This window comes from Myotis brandtii, unplaced genomic scaffold (assembly GCF_000412655.1).
Source record: "Myotis brandtii unplaced genomic scaffold, ASM41265v1 scaffold86, whole genome shotgun sequence".
NCBI classification, from domain to species: domain Eukaryota; kingdom Metazoa; phylum Chordata; class Mammalia; order Chiroptera; family Vespertilionidae; genus Myotis; species Myotis brandtii.
Genome location: NW_005371503.1, coordinates 722,282 through 741,745, shown reverse-complemented (window position 1 = coordinate 741,745; position 19,464 = coordinate 722,282). Strand labels below are relative to the sequence as shown.

Sequence of the window (19,464 nt, the reverse complement as noted above, 5' to 3'; positions counted from 1 at the left end):
CCCTTTAATACAGTTCCTCATGTTGTGGTGACCCCCAACCATAAAATTATTTTCGTTGCTACTTCATAACTGTAATGTTGCTACTGTTATGAATCGTAATGTAAATATCTGATATGCAGGATGGTCTTAGGCGACCCCTGTGAAAGGGTCGTTCGACCGCCAAAGGGGTCACGACCCACAGGTTGAGAACCACTGCCTTAGATTATAAAAATAAACAAACAAACAAACAAATAAATAAAGACAACAGCCAACACAACAATAGCCATTCAGTATGAATTAGTCAAAATTGTACCTATTTCTTCTGTCAGAGTGGCAAAAAATATAATAATATTTTTGGTGTGCTGCAGAAGTTTAGTAATTCATTTATGTGTTTCATGAGAGGAGAAACGCTAAAATCGCTGATCTAGAGGGTGGTATGAGGGAGGGAGGGAGAGAGAGAGAGAGAGAGAGAGAGAGAGAGAGAGAGAAGAAGAAGAAGAAGAAGAAGAAGGAAGGAGAAGGAGAAGGAGAAGGAGAAGGAGAAGGAGAAGGAGAAGGAGAAGGAGAAGGAGAAGGAGAAGGAGAAGGAGAAGGAGAAGGAGAAGGAGAAGGAGAAGGAGAAGGAGACAATACCTCTAACAATTCTAGAACACTTTGGTGAAACCCAAGACTTAATTATGTTGGAAGGAGGGAAAGAGGTCTGATAAAACATAAAACTTTAAAGTGGAAAGGACTAATACATAATAAAGTTAGAGCTATGCATTGAAATGCCACTAAGGAAGACTAAATGGGAAACAGGGTTAAACAAAGCATAGTTGTAACAGATATTGCCAAAATAAAATAGTTTTATACATTAACTGATTAAATATTCTTAATTAAACCAGTTGCAATTATAAAGCAAGTGGAAATAAATATTTGCCCCTTACCCCTCCCCCCAGGCCCTCCAGCTTTTATCTGGTTGGGGAAATTAGAAACACAAAATACTAAATCCTCTATATGTAAGCCCACCCAGCCAACATCTCCATTCTCATCTCCATTGCCTCACACACCCAATGCCTCAGCATTGAATCACTCAATGCCTTTTCACACCACATGCTTGCTTATGTGGTCATGTTTATGCACATGCTCTTTCTTCTGCTTAGAGCACCCTTCTTCCTTTCTTTTATTTTTATTGATTTCTAGAGAGAGAGGAAGGGAGAGGGATAGATAGAAATATCCATGAGAATCATTGATCAGCTGCCTCCTGCATGCCTCCTATTGGGGATTGAGCCCATAATCTGGGCATGTGTCCTGACTGGGAATCAAATTGGTGACCTCTTGGCTCATGGTTTGATGCTCAACCATTGATCCACACCAGCCGGGCAACACCCTTCATTCTAATGTCTGTCAGGCAAATTTCCACAGATGTTTCACTTCTGGAGAGTTATATCTTCTCTGAAACCACCCTGACCTGCTCCTCCCTCCCTCTCTCATACACATTCTCAGCCAGATATCCTTCCTGAATCTCCATTAGGCCCTTATATGTATCTCCTGTGAGATGCTTACGCTGTATATAAGTATGTGTTAGTATTTCTGTCACTCCTATTAGACAATGAGCCCTCTGGAGAGAAAGAAGAGATCTTATTTACTTGTTAAATCTATTACATAGCACGGTGTTTGGTATATCACATAAGATTCATAGATCTTTGATGAGAGAGAGAGAGAGAGAGAGAGAGAGAGAGAGAGAGAAAGAGAGAAAGAGAGAGAGGAGGGAAGGAGGAAGGGAGAAAAGGAAAAAAAGGAGGACTTTCTTTGTGCTCAAAGTGATGAGGCTGCGCAGTTTAGTTTAAGAGAAGGCTGCGTATTATTCTTATCTTACCCTTCCAGTGAGATGGCCCGTTGGAGAGTCACCGAAGGCTGGCGGGTTGCAGTGCTGTGTTGGGAATGACTACAAGAAAAGAAAGAAAAACAAAGATAGATCATTTATTTAAAATGACTTCACACATTCAAATCAATCCTATTGTCAAGAAAAGAATTGATATTGAAAGAAGTATATTAGAGATTAAATTGCTGTTCTTTTGGTGATAAGTAGAATCCCCCCAAATACATTCTCCCAGATAAGGGGTTACTATTTCCATATAATTTGATTTCAATGTGTATTATTGAAAAGTAGGCTTTAAATCATAGGTAGACATGAAAAGAAACAAACATTTAGAAAAGGCAATTTTTTCTCCTTGGAATAAGACAAAACAGAGCACAAAAACAAATTTCATTACGATGCAATGTATTAGTTTTTTTTTTTTTAATGCAGAACATATTTTTTCCCCAAGCAAAAAATTAAAAAGAGCAAATTTGCAAATTGGGGTAGACTTTAACTAGCATAAGTTTATTAGTTCAAATTTGCAACACTTACTTGTATAATTCAATAATAATTCAGCTGTTGGATAAACACAACAACTTGAAAAATGGAATTTTCAGTTGCATATCAACCTTAGAATTTAATGAAATTCCATGTTTTTTTTTTTGGTTGTATGGTAGCAAGCAAAGACTGATTTTATAGATAAGTGGTTGCAAAAACAATTCTAATATCTCACATTTAGTGAACACTTATATTTTCTAAGTTTATGTGTTTATATCGTTTATATCTCACAACCTTATGAGGTGTGTACTGTTACATTGAACATATGAAGAAAATAAAGTACAGAGATATTTAAAATCTTACCCAAAGTCATTTGGTAAATACCTGTGCATGAAATGGCATCTAGACTGTTTGAGTCTAGCGCCATTATTCTTAACCATCATATTATACCACCTCCCAAATGATAAAAATTTCACAGGTTTGTAAGAACCTGCCTTAAAATCTCAGAATTCTCCAATTGGAGATAAAGGGATGCTTTTATCTGAGATATGCACAATGAAAATCCAACAGCAATAACATGATGCATTATGTGCCTATGTGTTATAATTTTAATTTGTAGTCTTAGTTTAATATTTTAGCTGTAATATTAGTTACATATACTAGTACATGTTGTACATGAAGACATTTATATACAAATATACATATAAAGAGAAACTCGAGTCAAATCTTTGCAGAACATGACACTCCTCCGCACAGCTCTTGGATTTTATAGCATGTGCTCTGAAACACTGACTGACATAGAAAACCAAGCTGTAGACTGCAGATTTTCATTTAGAACCTTGGCCATTCGGGTTGAGAAAAGGTGGCTCTCGGTGAATAGCATGGAGTTGTGACATGAATGGCATTTACCTGAGTTGAGGGAGCAGAACTTTGGGTCTGTAGCTAAACAGATCTTCTGCAGGGCAAGGATTGCATCCTTTTTTCCTGGTATCTCTCAACATATTTACTGGACCAGTTGAAAAGTAGCATAACATTCAGGAGCTGGATCATGTAGCCATGGCCTGAGTTCAAATCCCAGCTCCTCCATATATCCTAATGTCACCTTGAGCAAGTTACTGAAAGCTCCCTGAATGTCAGTTTCTCATCTGTAAGACTGGGATATAATAGTACCTTTCTCATGGGGTTGTTATAATGATTCAATGAATTAAGTGTTTTGAACAATGTCTGTTACATGGTAGTAAAAGCTATATAAATGTTTGTTAAATAAACTAATATGATTTAGCCATGTGTAATTTGAGATGTTTGGCTAAGTAAAAATTATTATTTAGATCATTTCAGTTAACCATATAGTCACTATTACAAGGGGTATAATTTTGAGTATAGCTTTGGTCATCAATATTAAATTTAAATGTATTTTCTACTGTGAAAACAACATTATGGAATGAATAGAAATCAAAATAAGAAAAAAATTCACCCACAATTCCATTAACTTGTCTGAGACTTTACAGACTTAGCTAATTTCATTCTTTTAGCTGTCCTACAAGATAGGTATGAGTAACTTATCAGAGGCCAACAGCTTGCACACATGGAGCCAGAATTAAAACGGAAGCTAATCTTGTTTCCAATTATGTGTACTTTCCACTCTATGCTATGGACTCCATGTGTCTCATATAGTTTTATATACACACAGAACATATAGAACCACATATCCTACATTCCCCCTTACATTATAATTTACGGATTTCTGATAGGCTCTCCATAATTATTATTTTGGTGTTATATAATGTTACTTCCTATAAAGATATAATTTAATGGTTAGGGAATGGGTTGTTTACATTGTTTTAATATTATAAACAATTTGCAATAAACATATTGATATCAATGACTTTTTCATATTTTACAATTTCTTTTGAATGTTTTCACCAAATAAAATAAAACATTTATGTTCTTGATTTATGTTATTAATTACTTTTAAAAAACTTTATACCATTTTTTTGCCATATATATATCCCCCCACACCAGTTACACCAGTCTTACAAGTATTGACATTAACATTTAAAAAAAAGTTGATAATTTAATTGGTAGGAATGATATTTCTGATATGAGTATTTATTCATTAGTGAGAATGATCATTTTTTTCTATATGCTTATGCTAATTGTACTTCTTTTGTTTAAACTGTTTAATCCTTTCCTTTACCATTTATCTTCCACTGGTTTGGAAAGTACCACCAGTTCTTATGTAAAGATCAATGCTGCTCACTAAACAAGATTAATGAGTAACTGGAATCCTTGATAACTTCCTCACCATTAGCTTAGACTACATAATTAAAACAATGAAATATTCAGTAATCTCACTTATCACTACCTTAAACTAACTACTCTATTATTCTGCACTAAGTTATTTCAACAATGTTCCTCTTAAAGTTTTAATGATGCTATTAAATGCAAAAGGTGCCATGAAGTGCTCAGAGAATTTGACTCCTTTTATATTACTCATGTGAAGTTAGCTGTTTCTCTTACCATGTAAATTTGGAACAAACAGAGACTTTTATAACATGTAATTACCCTTTTACTCTACTAAGACAATTACAGTGATTTATCTGATGGTCAAGACCTTTGGACATAAGGTAATTTTTGTTTCCTGACAATAAAGTTTAAGCAGTACTTTCATGAGGAATACAGGCAGTGGGTATTAGGAGCTAACAGATGGTGATAATAACTTGTATTTTTAAAAAATACCAAATATCTTTCCCTTGGGACCATGCAGGTTCTATTCTTTCCATATTACTGGCTACACAGAGAGCATGTTGCTAGTTCTACCAAGACTAAGAAATTATAAGTAACCGCTGCCTGGCTCTTTCACCTCCTTCGGCAAAGAGGCTGACTGGGTGGAATTCTGAAAACGAGTGGAAAGAACCAAAGGAGAAAAACACAGCTAAAACTTAAAGCCTAAAGGACAGCTAAGTGCTTGGAATATCCTTTGTCTTAAAAAAACACACACAACCCTATTCACAAATGGCCATCCTCCTCCTATATCTATTATTTTTCTAGACACTGTCAAATGTCTCTTTAGCCCAGCTCACATGCTGCTCTGTAGCCCAAGTCACCTTTTTCACACATGCATAGTAACATCCAGGGCTAGGAATCACAACCATTTCTTTATGTGCCTGTGTTTCCTACTGAGTTGTGTGTGCTTTCAGAGGAAGTGATAGGGATTTTTCCACGCAGATGAACCAACACATTCAGTTAGAAAATGCTGAACTCTCACTAAAGATTACTAACTGTTTGTTTTTTCATAAAATACCACCCATATTTTCATGGTGTATGTCCAACTTGCATGTCAGTGGCTTTTGAAGGTCTTTTATTTTTTAAAAAAATGAAGGTCATTTAATAAAGGAATTTCTCTGTCCTATTCACACCACCTCATTGGTAAGCCATGGGCATTTATGAGGATTTAAGTGACAATGAATGGTAGGTGAGTCAAATGAGAATGGGGAAGGCTCGGCATCCTGTCACAGCACTGATGCTGGGCAAGAAGTCCCTGTCACCTGGTAGAAAACCTGTGGTACCAACTCTATAAGTAGCTAGGCTGAGTTGTCAAATCAGGTAACTGAGGAGGCAAATTTTACCAAGACTTTTTTAAAAAAGTATATATTTTTATTGATTTCAGAGAGGAAGGGAGAGGGAGAGAGAGATAGAAACATCAATGATGAGAGAGAATCCCTGATCTGCTGCCTCCTGCACAAACCCACTGGGGATCGAGCCTGCAACCAAGGCATGTGCTCTGACTGGGAATCAAACTGCAACCTCCTGGTGCATAGGATGATGCTCAACCACTGAACTACGCTGGCTGGGCATTTAGCAAGAGCTTTTCAAGACTCAGAGAGAAGTAACAGCTCCATTGCCTTTCTAAATCATGCTGTCATTGAATAAAATTGAGCCAGAGACCAATAGAGTCCTGTAGACAGACACAGGCCTCTAAATTCTTTTATGAAATCTATCCATCGCATACTTGGTCTTCCTCTTTTGCATATTTTACTCCTCAAATAAACACTTCTAACACTTTTGCTTCTTATATTGTGAGACAGTTTTAAGATTACTAGCTATCTTTTCTTATACACTCTTAAATTTTTCTTCTGACTTCTACTTAAATTGCAGAACCTAGAAATGCATTCAGAGTTCCAGATGTGTTCAGAGCAGGGCTGAGTGCAATGAGATGCTGACTTTCCTCCCTCTGAATTACATACTCCTACCAGAGCAGCCCAGGATAACATGGACTTTAAAATTTGCTGAATTGTTAGAGTCAACCTAAACTTGTATATTTTTGACATCAAATGATTCAAAATCAAATCTATCAAGTACCGGTACACTGGATTTTTGGCAACTCAATATAGTTATTAATATCTACCCTTGTCAAATTTAATGGTATTGATTTTGATCTCGTTTTACAGTTTGCTAAGCTAACATTGTATCATCAATTCAACTCAATAAGTATTTATTGAGCATCTAATATGTGCTAGCCATTGTAAAACATCTCATCTAGTATTGTATCATCTTAATATATAACATGCTTTTTACATTTTCATGCAAGTTATTAATTATAATAAGAGAAAATGACTGTGCATTGTAGAAAATCATCATAGGTCTTCCTCAAGTTTAATAGTTAGTTCACATGTTTCACTATTGACAGCTCTCCATCCCCTCAGTGACAGCTGACCAATGACTATAGCAAGTAGAATGCTCATGGCTCATATATTTTCAATACTTCCATGTGACTTGTAGGCTTACTAAGAATCAGTTGTAATTGTCCTCAAATCTGTCTGTTCCCATTGTAGTCATTTTTATAATTATGTAATTTAATTAAACATTACCAAAATGAAATATAAGTGTGTAAAAAAGAATTGTTTATGTCAAGAATAAACTTACTGATCTAGAAAGACTTCATAATTGCATGTGATTATAAACATTGCTGCCAAATCAGGTGTGAGAGAGACAACTCTAAAAATCAGGAAGTAATTATAAAATGGAACTCTTCACTTAGTTTACTTTTAATTCTCATCCCAATTTACAGAAATCCAAAATGAAATTAATTGCATACTTTATGCAGGAAAAATGAAGTAGAACTTCGTAAAAATGGGACCCAAGTCCAACCCTTTAAATCAATACATTGTACCAAACATTTAAAGCAATTGATGGACAATTTCGATGTTGGAAAAACTATGGCTAGAGGTTGACAATGCTAGAAAAAATGTTGACCCTAACGTATAGAAATAATAAAGAACACAATCTATTAACTGATCTCAAATGAAAAGTTCTGATAATTTAAGAAAGATGATGTGTAACTTAGACTAATGAGAATTTGTTTCAAATAAAAAAAATGTGAACAATGAAGAAATCATGCATTTTGGGACAAACAGATGGATCTAAATATGAAGAAATATACTATATCAAATTTAGTGCCCCAGATTTCTCATGCAATAGCCAAAGATGCCAGAAATGTGGCTTTAGCTTAAACAGCTTCAATTAACACAGTAATAGCATGGTAACTAAAGAAAAAATTAGAGAAGCTTTATTGGGAGAAATTCCATTTCTTCTTTTAAATAACATCACACATTGATTTTATTATGCCACTATACAGTTATTTTTTTAGTTTTTATTTAACATTTTTATAATATAATATTCTTATTTAGTGACTACAATACATTTTCATATTTCTGATGATCTTAATTTTTTAAACTTTATTGTTCACAGTGTTACAAATGTCCCCATGGATGGGTTTTTTTAAAGTTAAAATGAAATAATTAAGGCATGCAAGTATTTTTTTCCCCTCTCTGCATGATGATTCTTGTATACAATTTTTGACCAACGAATCAATAACTGGTTCTGGTTGCGTGGGTTACAAAAAGTTCCATTGTGTGAATGTCTAACCCAGATATTAATTCTCTCCTCATCCTTAAAGAATATCATGGGAGACCTCAGAGTCTTCTCACAGGGGAGACCTAGAGAGGTTACATTGCATGGCCGCATTATGTTTAAGGTGAGACCAGAACACAAATCGAATTCCTAACCCATGGTTTCCCTGTCCCATGACACTGTCACTTATTCATATTCTTCTCTGTGACAACAGTTCAGTAATGAACATGATAGCCAAACATTGGCCATTCTAAAAATCCTGCTCATCACTGTTAAGTAGCTGGAAGCCCCTGAAGGTGCTCTACAAGTGCTGGTCCAATCTCTATGAAATTTTTTTTGCTTAAAGTAATAATAAGAAATTCCAGTAGTTTGGCCTTTGGACTTTGAACCAAGTGATATGTGACTGGTCTCCAAGCCTGAAACACAGGAGCAAAATGTAGTGTTTCAATCCAGCAGGCACAGTCCTGCCTGTATTCATTTGCTTTTGGATGGCTGACTGCACATCACTCTTCTTGACTTTTGGAGTCTACAAGCTGCATCTAATGAGGTGCTGTATGAACATCTATCCAAAAATGTCATGCAACACAGACAATTCTTTAAGGAAAGTAAAACACTAAATCTATAATAGCTTAAATCAAGTGACAGCTAGCACCATGAATCCAGTTACTTCAAAAAGGAAAGTCTATTTTAGTTAGGAATTTTACTTAAAACACAGACAAGAACTAGGGAATGCACCAACCATGAGAGAATCTGGAATGGGAAGTTTTTTGTACACCTGTTGTGATTCGAGGCATTTAATTGATATGGTCCTAGGTATCCCTTCATTTCACACAGGAAACACATTTTTTTCAAGATAACACATTCTGGTTTTTATTCTTTGACAACATCTGGGAAGCGGAGTTGCATATACAAAATAGCAAACATCTAGAAGTTTTTCCCACTGTGCTCCTAATGAGAGTTCAATGGCCTGAAATAAGTCATCTTACTTCCTACTTTGTTTTGATTTTTTCTGCAGTTTGAATAGAAAATAATTATTCCTGCCCTTCACATATACTTTATTGATGGGAATCAGTACAGATGCTCATCCACTCACAATGGGGTTATGTCCCAATAAACCCACTATAAGTTGAAAATATTTTAAGTCAAAAATGCATTTAATATACCTAACATACTGAAGATCATAGCTTAGCCTAGCCTACTTTAAATGTACTCAGAACGCTATGTTAGCCTAGAATTGGGTAAAATCATCTACTACAATGAGTATACTATAGAGCAGGGGTGGGCAACCTTTTTGTGAGTGCGTGCCAAAACCAGCAAAATCTCTGACTCAAAATTCTTCTGCGTGCCAACCCTAATTTTTTGAGAACATGTTACGCCTACTTGATATCTCTTAAGGTGTACGTATGTGAAGAACCTTGAAGAAATAATAAAATTCATTCGAGCGACAAAAATACAGTATATGATGATGAAAAATACATTTATTTTTTAATGTATACATGTACACTGATAGTCCGACAGAAAACTTTATGACTCCGTTTGATATTATCAGTGGGACTTTTGCTGCTGCATCACTGATGACAGAGATTTTACATCAGGTTTATATTTTGTGGCCTTCAGAGATATGCACGAGCTACTACTTTCATCCGTCAGGCTACTCCTATTATGAGACTTAACAAAATTCATCACTGAGAACAAAGATTCACAAGCGTATGTGGATGAAACCAAAACACTGGTCGGATCTAGGAAGGCAGGGAGAGTTAAGGCAGAGGCATAGAAATTGCTCTTCCCCTCTCTCGTCAATCCATGTCTATGGTCTTTAAGATAACTTGTTATGTAAAATTATTTATTTATCTAAGATGCACCTACACTGAATTTATCTGAAAAATAAAAAAGTCAAAATTTAAGAAAAAAATTGTAAATGGAAGATTATAAGAGAGGGTTTTGTGTGCCAGCAAAAGTTACTGGTGTGCCATGTTTGGCATGCGTGCCAGGGGTTGCCCACCCCTGCTATAGAGTATCAGTTATTTATCCTTGTGACCATGTGCCTGACTGGGAACTGTGGCTCTCTGACACTGCCCAGCATCAAAATAAATTATATTACTGTATATCGCTTGCCTGGAAAAAGGTCAAAATTCAATGTATGGTTTCTACTGGAGTATCATTTTCATACCATTGTAAGGTTGAATAATCGTAAGTCAAACCTTCATAAGCAGGGTCCATCTATCCCGTGATGGGGAAGAAGCATGAGCTTGAGAGTTGCTGGCCTTGCGTTAGGGATTTCTTACTCTTCCTTATTAGATAAACGCAACCTCAAAAGCCAAACACTACATCTCTATTCCTGTCATCAGTATAACATAGAGAATAGTGCTTTCTCACAGACTGCTCTGAAGGGAAAAATAAAGCAACATATGTGAAAGGAATTTTATAAAGTATTAAGTGTGGGGAGTAGTAAGTGGAAATTACTTTCCAGGGAGGCAGTATGATTTTGTCATAAGGTGTCTAAAACTAGTTCAAATGACCTGAACTTGAACTAACCAGAGGAACTAAGGAAAAAAAATATGGCTAGAGCTAAGAAATATCAAGGATCCTGGCCTGTGGCTCAGTTGTTGAGCGTTGACCTATGAACCAGGAGGTCATGCTTCAATTCCTGGCCAGGGCACATGCCCCGATTGCAGGCTCAGTCCCCAGTAGGGGTGTGCAGGAGGTAGCCAATCAATGATTCTCTCTCATCATTGATGTTTCTATCTATCTCTCCCTCTCCCCTTCTCTCTGAAATAAATAAAAATATAAAATAAAACATCAAGGAAATAAAATCTATAGGATTTGGTAATTGCATATCGGGATGAGTGAGTAATTTAGGGCAACTTCCGTATTTCCGGATGGGGTGATTGGGTCAATAATGCTACTTCAAATTGAGAAAAATATATGAGAATAATATTATTATTTGGGAAGAATATAATAATGTTAACACTGTGTATGTTGAGTTTGAGGAACTTGTCTGACATTAAGGTAGAGATATCTCATAAAATAGTTGGATATCAAAGATCAATTCCAGTAGAGAGTTCTGGTATAAAAAAAATACATTTTGGAGTGAACATAGTTTAAGTCCATTTAAAAAAATGGTATTCCTGAAAAAAGATTGTAGTGAAAAATACTGAAAGCTGAGATGGAGACCTGGAAATAACCAAAATTCTAATATGCACAGAGACAGCTATACCTGGAAAGAAAACAAAGAAGGCATGAGTGCAGAGGTAGAAGTAAAACCAAGAAAATATGAGGTAATGTCAGCTAACAATAGAAGCAGAGAGAGAATTTCAAGGAGCGTTTGGTCAACAGTTACCAAAGACTTTAAAGAGCTTAAACACAAAACAGAGGGAAAACTTAGGTCACTGGAATTTGGATTATATTCTGTAGGCAAAGAGGAGGTCATAGACAATGTTAAGCAATATTAAAATATCGTCACTTTTGTAATTTAGAATGAGCCTTCACAATCCCCAGATATATAAAACAGAGAAGGGTTAAAGAAAGCCAAGGAGCTATAAGAGGAAGCCGATCTTAAGAAGACTGGGTATGAATACCAAAGCTTTCTGTCTTAGAAATACTAGAGGCTAGTCCTCAGAGAATTTTTCTTTAGAACAAATGTCAAACCAGCATAAGCATCAAGGCAAGAAATAAATAAATAAAATTTAAAAATGGAGACCTGTGCCTCCTATCATGCCATTGAGTTCTATTTCTAATAAAAAATGCTCTTATTCTACAATTTAGTTGCCTTATTGATTTTCATGCAGACAGCTGGAACATTCAAATAAATATGGGTTGCTTGGCTTGGTAAAATCTATTCGTTTATATGAGTGTCATAAAAAAATTCCAGATGTGTAGCAAAAGGGAAATTATTTCACTTAACATCTGAAGTATGAATCCTCGTCACAATGGTCACCATAGAAAAGTAAGTGAAACTAGTAAAACACAAATTGTTCATTTCTCCTCCACTCTTCACAATTTATATGTCCAAATAAGAATAATCTTTTCTGGTATTCTCCCTTCGTTGAATATGTCCAAGGTAGCCATGTGGTTATTGGTTCAGCTAAGCTTTTACTTATTACTAGAGCTAAAAATCTGGACATGGAAACCCAGCATGATAAAGTGTAATGCTTTCTCAGTCTCTTAATGTAGATTTTAATTTGGTCAGTGAAGTGAAACTAGGCACCCTTTCTGTGTGAATAAATGCTTGCCTCAGGGCTTAATTTCCAGGATAAAGCAATGTTGTTTTTGTTTTTAAGTCTTTAAGGCTATGCAATGCTTGTTAATATTTCACATTCATGTTCATTGGACTATCAATCTAAGAAAAATATTAAACATAAAATATCAATGTAAAGAAAGTATCAAAACACTAAAATGCTTTGACACTGGATCTTAATGACACATTCCCAAATGAAGGAAACTGAATATTTATTCTCATTATTGAAAACGACTATCTCTTAGCAACTAAACTGGATACAAGTTACAAGTCAAGATGCAAGTGAGCCCTAGCTGGTTTAGCTCATTGGATAGAGTGTCAGCCTGCAGGTTGGATTTCAGTCAAGGGCACATGCCGGGTTGTGGGCTCCCCAGCAGGGGGCCATGTAGGCAGCAGATCAATGATTCTCTCTCATCATTGATGTTTCTATCTCTCTCCCCCTCTCCCTTCTTCTCTGAAATCAATAAAAATATATTTATTTTTTAAAAATGCAAGTGAGAGAATTTCAAAGGGCATAAACTTTTAAATCTATGGTAGCTTTCTTCTTTGCCTTTCTTAAGATGTGCAAAGAGTTTAAAAAATTAGAAGGCTCATACATCAATTCTCTATACATCAATTTCCCAATTCCCTCATCAGCCAATTAGCAGTCAATAGCACCCACAAACCCTACTTGGTATACTGCTGGTGGGATTGCAGAGTGGTGCAGCCACTGTGGAAAAGAGTATGGAGTTTCCTCAAAAAATTAAGAATGGAACTGCCTTTTGACCCAGTGATCCTGAAGGGGGAAAATAAGACATTTGGGGGACTAGCTATCTGAATCTGTGCCAGGAACCAGTATTCTGATACACACTCTTGCTAGCAGATAATTAGCTCCATTCTTATCTGTGATGTTTGTCCTGCCTTGCAAAACCTGTTTCCCAGAATACTCCCATGTTACAGAGGCCATAAACCATGAACTATATACAACCCCCTGAGGGGGTTGCCAGCACTGGCGCCAGCCAGGCCAAGCCTTTGGGTATAATCTCACTTCTCCCATCCCAACTCATGGGGGGCTGCAAAGCCCACGAAAAGTCCGGAAGCCTGATCCATATTTGGGGGACAAAGAAACTAAAAGGAAGGCTTCCTCCATACTCATCACTCAGGCTTTGGAGGTTGATTCCCCTGAGTCACTGCACTAGTGCATTAAAGGCTCCTCTTCTGACTCCTCTGAGTGCCTGATTGATTATTCTCCTGTGCTGCCTGGCAGCTTATCTACAACAATCCCACTTCTGGGAATATATCCTAAGAATCCCGAAATGCCAATCAGAAAGAATATATGCATCCATACGTTCATAGCAGCATTACTGGTATTTACAATAGAAAAGGCCGCCTGGAAACAGCCCAAGTGCCCATCAGTACATAAGTGGATAAAAAAGCTTGTGGTACACTGATACCATGGAATACTATGCAGCTCTAAAAAACGAGGCTCTCTTACCCTTTGCAACAATATGGATGGACTGGAGATCATTATGTTAGGTGAAAAGACAATCAGAGAGGGAAATATCACACGATCTCACTTATATGTGAAATCTAATGAACAAAATAAACTGAGGAAAAAAATGGAACAGACTGACAGATCTCAGAGGGAATGGGGGGGCAGGAAGAGATTAACCAAAGAACTTATATGCATATATGCATAGCCCATGGACACAGACAATAATGTGGTGAAGGGCTGGGGTGGAATGGGGTGGGGGCTGGGTGGAGGGGGGAAATAGGGGACATCTGTAATAATGTCAACAATAAGAAATAAACTGAAAAAAATAGCGCCCACAGTATGCAAATTATGATGCCTGATATAATGAAAACACACACACACACACACACACACACACACACACACACAATAAAGGCTAAATCAAGGACTATTATCTTCAAGCATTTATAATGTGACTTGGGAGAAAGTCCACTCATGTTATCATTCTAATTCATTCTCTTTCAGTCTGCTTTTTGGTAAACAGCAGCACTGCCTATCTGGTTGTTCAGTCCAAAAATTTTCACTGATTCTTTAGTTCCAACCATCACACCATCATATTCCATAACCAACTTATTAAGCTCTTTTACTTCTACCATAAAAATGTATCTCACCTCTCCAGTGCTACCACCCTAATGGACACACACCTTGTTTTGGTAGGCTCTTGCAACAGCCTCCCACTGGTTTTCCTCCTGTCCTTCTATAGTTATTTCTCATAGTGGCCTATAAGATATTTTAAAATCATAAAATCAGATCATGCTGAACCCAAAGACTTCTGATTACAGTTAGAATAAAATTCACAGTCACCTCCAGGGCTATAAGATCCTGCTGTCACTGTCTACCTGTCGATGCTCACTGCGCACCACCCTGTCCATCACTCCCCAAGACCCAGGCATCCGACCTTTTTCCTGACTGTCACATATTCTCACTCGTTTCTCTCTAAGGACATCTGCACTGGCTGCTTGCTTTGCTCATAAGTCTTTTTTGTGGACACCTTCCTCTTATTCATGTCTCAAGTAAAAGGTTACTTCTCTAGAGAGGCCTTCCTGGTCTCCAGCTAAAGACACTCCACTCCCATCCCAGACAATACAAATCCCTTTTCAGTACTTATTTACTCCTTAGCACTTGTACTTATCACTCACTGAAATTATCGGTTTATTGATTCATTTTTGTGTCCATTGATATCTTTTCCCTTCAATAGTATTGCTTCCACATGTAGGAATAAGCTCCTTAGCACTTGTACTTATCACTCACTGAAATTATCTGTTTATTGATTCATTTTTGTGTCCACTGATATCTTTTCCATTCAACAGTATTGCTTCCACACGTAGGAATAAGGAGCACAAACACACACACACACACACACACACACACACACACACACACACACACGATTACTGAATGAAATACAGAGCAAGAAAAGTCTATGAACTCACACTTAGCCTAGCTCTATTCGGATAGGGCAAACTCAACTCATTCAGGATTCCTTAATGCCATGATTTAAATCCAAGACCATTATTTCAATATCACTTAACTTATTCTGTATATCTTGCTGAAATCAAGCTCTCTTAAACTCCATTTTCTTTCTTGTCTTGGTTATTTGAAATACCCAAGAACCATGTGTTGACTGTATTGCAGAGGGACCATTCAGTCAAACCTTATTGGTGATTAGTGTGTTCCCCAACTTTATGTCACATCTCATATTGAGCATTCCATTGGTTTGTAAATGCTCCACATACTTTTATCCCCCTCCAAATTTTATCAAGGCGAATCCTTATTCATCTGTACATTCATTCAACCAACACTTAGTGAACACCATATATGTGCCAGGCAACAACCCATCCCACAATTCTCTTTACTTAATCCCTCTACCTCATATTTATTAAATTATTCTCCTTGTTGCTTTCTTGTAACATCCACATTCAGTCATCAACATTTCTGTATCTACCAGAAGTCAGCACTATGCTAGACACCATGAGAGATACAAATAGGAAGCAAGCCAAGTTACTGCCATCAAGGATCTACATGGAGTTTACATAGAGGGATGGGTAAGTGATAACTAATCAACTAAAAGAAAAACATAGCCTTGACAAAGGTAGGAAATGGAAATATATTGCCTAGCAGACCATCTAAAAATCATGAAAAAGGACAATGCAAAAAAGGGAAGGGACCTATCTATTGCCACTTACAGAACACAATAGTGAATCTTAGTTTTGGAATAAAATATGTGGATATGTGGTGGAATTTAATATCTATAATAATAAAAGCATAATATGCTAATTAGACCATCCAGACGACCTTCTGGACAAAGCCAAGGCTGCGAGGGAAGCCCGGGGGGCCTGCCAGCGGCCAGAGAGAAGCCTGGGTCCTGGATGCCAGAGGGAAGCCTAGGTCTCAGGTGCCAGAGGGAAGCTGGTGCTGGCAGCCATAGAAAGGAAGGTCTACTTTTGCACGAATTTCGTGCATCGGGCCTCTAGTATTAAAATAACAATAAATGAATTCTTCTCTGCTCCAATGAACTTGTGTCTTATTGAAAACATTGATTTAAAATGGCAGTAATAAAAGTTACAGATACAGAATTTAAGCAATCAGCCAGGGCAGGGCATTGCAGGGTTTACTGCTGTCCATGGTCAGTGCTGCTTAAACAAGGTTGAAAGTCATCGATGCAGCTGGGCATGAAATTACAGAATCCTAATCTGTTCGCTGTCATTACAGTCAGATGTCATTTAAAAAATTCTCACCTGAGGACATGCATAGAGAGACATAAGGAGAGGGAAAGGAAGAGAGAGAGGGAGAGGGAGAGGGAGAGAGGGAGGAGGGAGAGTGAGAGTGTGAGAAACATCGATGTGAGAGAGAAACATCGACTGGATGCCATCCATATGGGCCATCCATACATGCCCCAACAGGGATCAAACCTGCAACTGAGGTATGTGCCCTGATCAGAAATAAACCAGCAACCTTTCAGTGCACAGGATGACGCTCAACTAACTAAGCCGCTTCAGCTGAGCCAGTCAAATTCCATTTTAAAGTTAGTTTTGTGAAAGATGGAGCAGCTATATTTGCGTTGGTTAAACAAACAAAACAAAAAAAAAAGAAAGAAAGAAAGAAAAGAAAACAATTTGACTTCATAAACAAGGGTTCTTAATAAATCCTTTTAGCTTCAGGTATACAGCAGAGTGGTTAGACAATTATATACTTTACAAAGTGATCTCTCTGATATTTCAATACCTACCTGGCACCATACATAGTTATTACAATATTATTGACTATATTCCCTATGTTGTACTTTACATCCCCATGACTATGTTGTGACTACCAATTTGTACTTCTTAACTCCTTTACCTTTTCACCCAGCTCTCCAACCCCCCTTTTCTCTGGCAACCATCAATCTGATCTTTGTATCTACGAGTCTTTTTCTGTTTGGTTTGTTCACTTCTTTTGTTCTTTAGATTCCAAATATTAGTGCAATCCTATGGTATTTGTCTTTCTCTGTCTGACTTATTTCACTTAGCATAATACCCTCTAGGAACAGCCATGCTGTCGTAAATGGTAAGATTAAGATTTCATTCTCTTTTATGATTTAGTAATATTCCATTGTGTATATGTACCACAACTTTTGTATCCACTCATTGATGAGCACTTGGATTGCTTCCATATTTTGGCTGTTGTAAATAATATTGTAATGAACGTAGGGGTGCATATATTTTTTTATTGGGTTTATTTTTATTTTTGGGTTTCTTATTTTTTTGTTCTTTAAGTTCTAAATTTCTAAGGTCTTTACCAGACTTTTGATCTTATCCCACACAAGCAGAAAGCATTACTTTTTATAAAAGGCTGACCACCTGACAATGACATTTATGTTTAGTCATGTTTTTGTCTCAAGCCTTGAAATCAGAGAAGTGATTTGGTCAAAGGATTGACAAACTGCAGACCACTAAGGCTAAAATCAATATGATGGTGATTTAAGCTGCTATCTAGCCTTTGGTCAATTCCTTATATTTGGGCCACAGATAACTTATAACTGCTGTTTTGAAGCTTTGTAGCATGGGAAAATATTAACAAACAAGCAAAAATGAAAAGCACACATTCAACAGGCAGGACATAAACTTTCCTTAAGGTGATAGGAAAGGTGTTTTGTTCTTCCATTCCTTTAACTACCTCTTTGAACATAAATGGATATTTAAGTAAAACTACCAGGCCCAAAATTATATTTTATTTAAAATATTTAAAATGTTGATTGTTACTTTAAACTTCTATTTCTTTGAGCCTCTATTCACCAAATCAGCCTTTAAAATTTATTTGAATATTAAAATACTAGTTGTCATTATATTAATATTTGACAAAGGAGGCAAGAACATACTAGGGTAAAGACAGTCTATTCAATAAATGGTGTTGGGAAAATCAGGCAAATACCTGCAAAAAATGAAACTAGACCACTTTCTTATACCATACATAAGAATAAACTCAAAATGGATTAAAGACTTCAATGTTATACTCGAAACCATAAAAATCCTAGAAAAAACAAAGGCAGTAAAATCTCAGGCATTTCTCATAGCGATATTTTTTCCAATATATTTCCTCAGGCAAAGGAAACAAAAGAAAAAAATAAATGAATGGAACGACATCAAACTAAAATGTTTTTGCATAGCAAAGGAAACCATCAACAAAATGAAAAGACAACCTACTGAATGGGAGAACATATTTGCCAATGAGACATCTGCTAAGAGGTTAATATCCAAAATTTATGAAGAACTCATACAACATAACACCAAAAAACCCCCAAACAATCCAATATAAAAAATGGGGAAAGGAACTGAATAGACACTTCTCCAAAGAGAAAATACAGATGGCCAATAGACATATGAAAAGATGCTCAATGTCACTAATCATCAGAGAAATGCAAACTAAAACCATAATGAGATATCACTTCCTACCTGCCATAATGGTTATTATTAATAAATCAACAAATGACAAGTGTTGGCAAGGATGTGGAGAAAAGGGAACCTTCATGCTCTGTTGGTGGGAATACAGATTGCCTTAGCCATTGTAGAAAGCAGTATGGAGTTACCTCAAAAAATTAAAAATGGAACTGCCTTAGGACCCAGTGATTCCACTTCTGGGAATATATTCAAAGAAGTCCAAAACACTCACTCAAAAAATATATGCACCCCTATGTTCTTGCAGCATTAGTTACAATAGCCAACATTTGGAAACAGTCCAAGTGCCCATCAGTAGATAAGTGGATAAAAAAACTGTTACATTTACACAGAGGAATACCACTTGGCCATAAAAAGAAGGAAATCTTACCATTTGCAACAGCATGGATAGACCTGAAGAGCATTATGCTAAATGAAATAAGCCAGCCAGAGAAAGACAAGTACCATATTTCATTTATAATATGTGGAATCCAATGAACAAAATAAATTAACAACAAAAAAATACCATTTGTCATTATAGAGAGCAAAGGGAGTAACTTATTTCTCTAGG

General features: G+C 36.5%; 1 protein-coding gene across 7 annotated transcripts in view; it reads right to left on the bottom strand.

The window, feature by feature from the left end:
- Positions 1-19,464, bottom strand: part of DLG2 (discs, large homolog 2 (Drosophila)) — a 766,636-nt gene that overhangs the window by 398,747 nt on the left and 348,425 nt on the right. For all 7 annotated transcript variants that reach the window (XM_014532211.1, XM_005884813.2, XM_014532212.1 and 4 more), the window contains one exon: positions 1,838-1,906. In XM_014532211.1, coding sequence (XP_014387697.1) covers positions 1,838-1,906 — 69 coding nt within the window. The remainder of the gene's footprint in view (positions 1-1,837; positions 1,907-19,464) is intronic.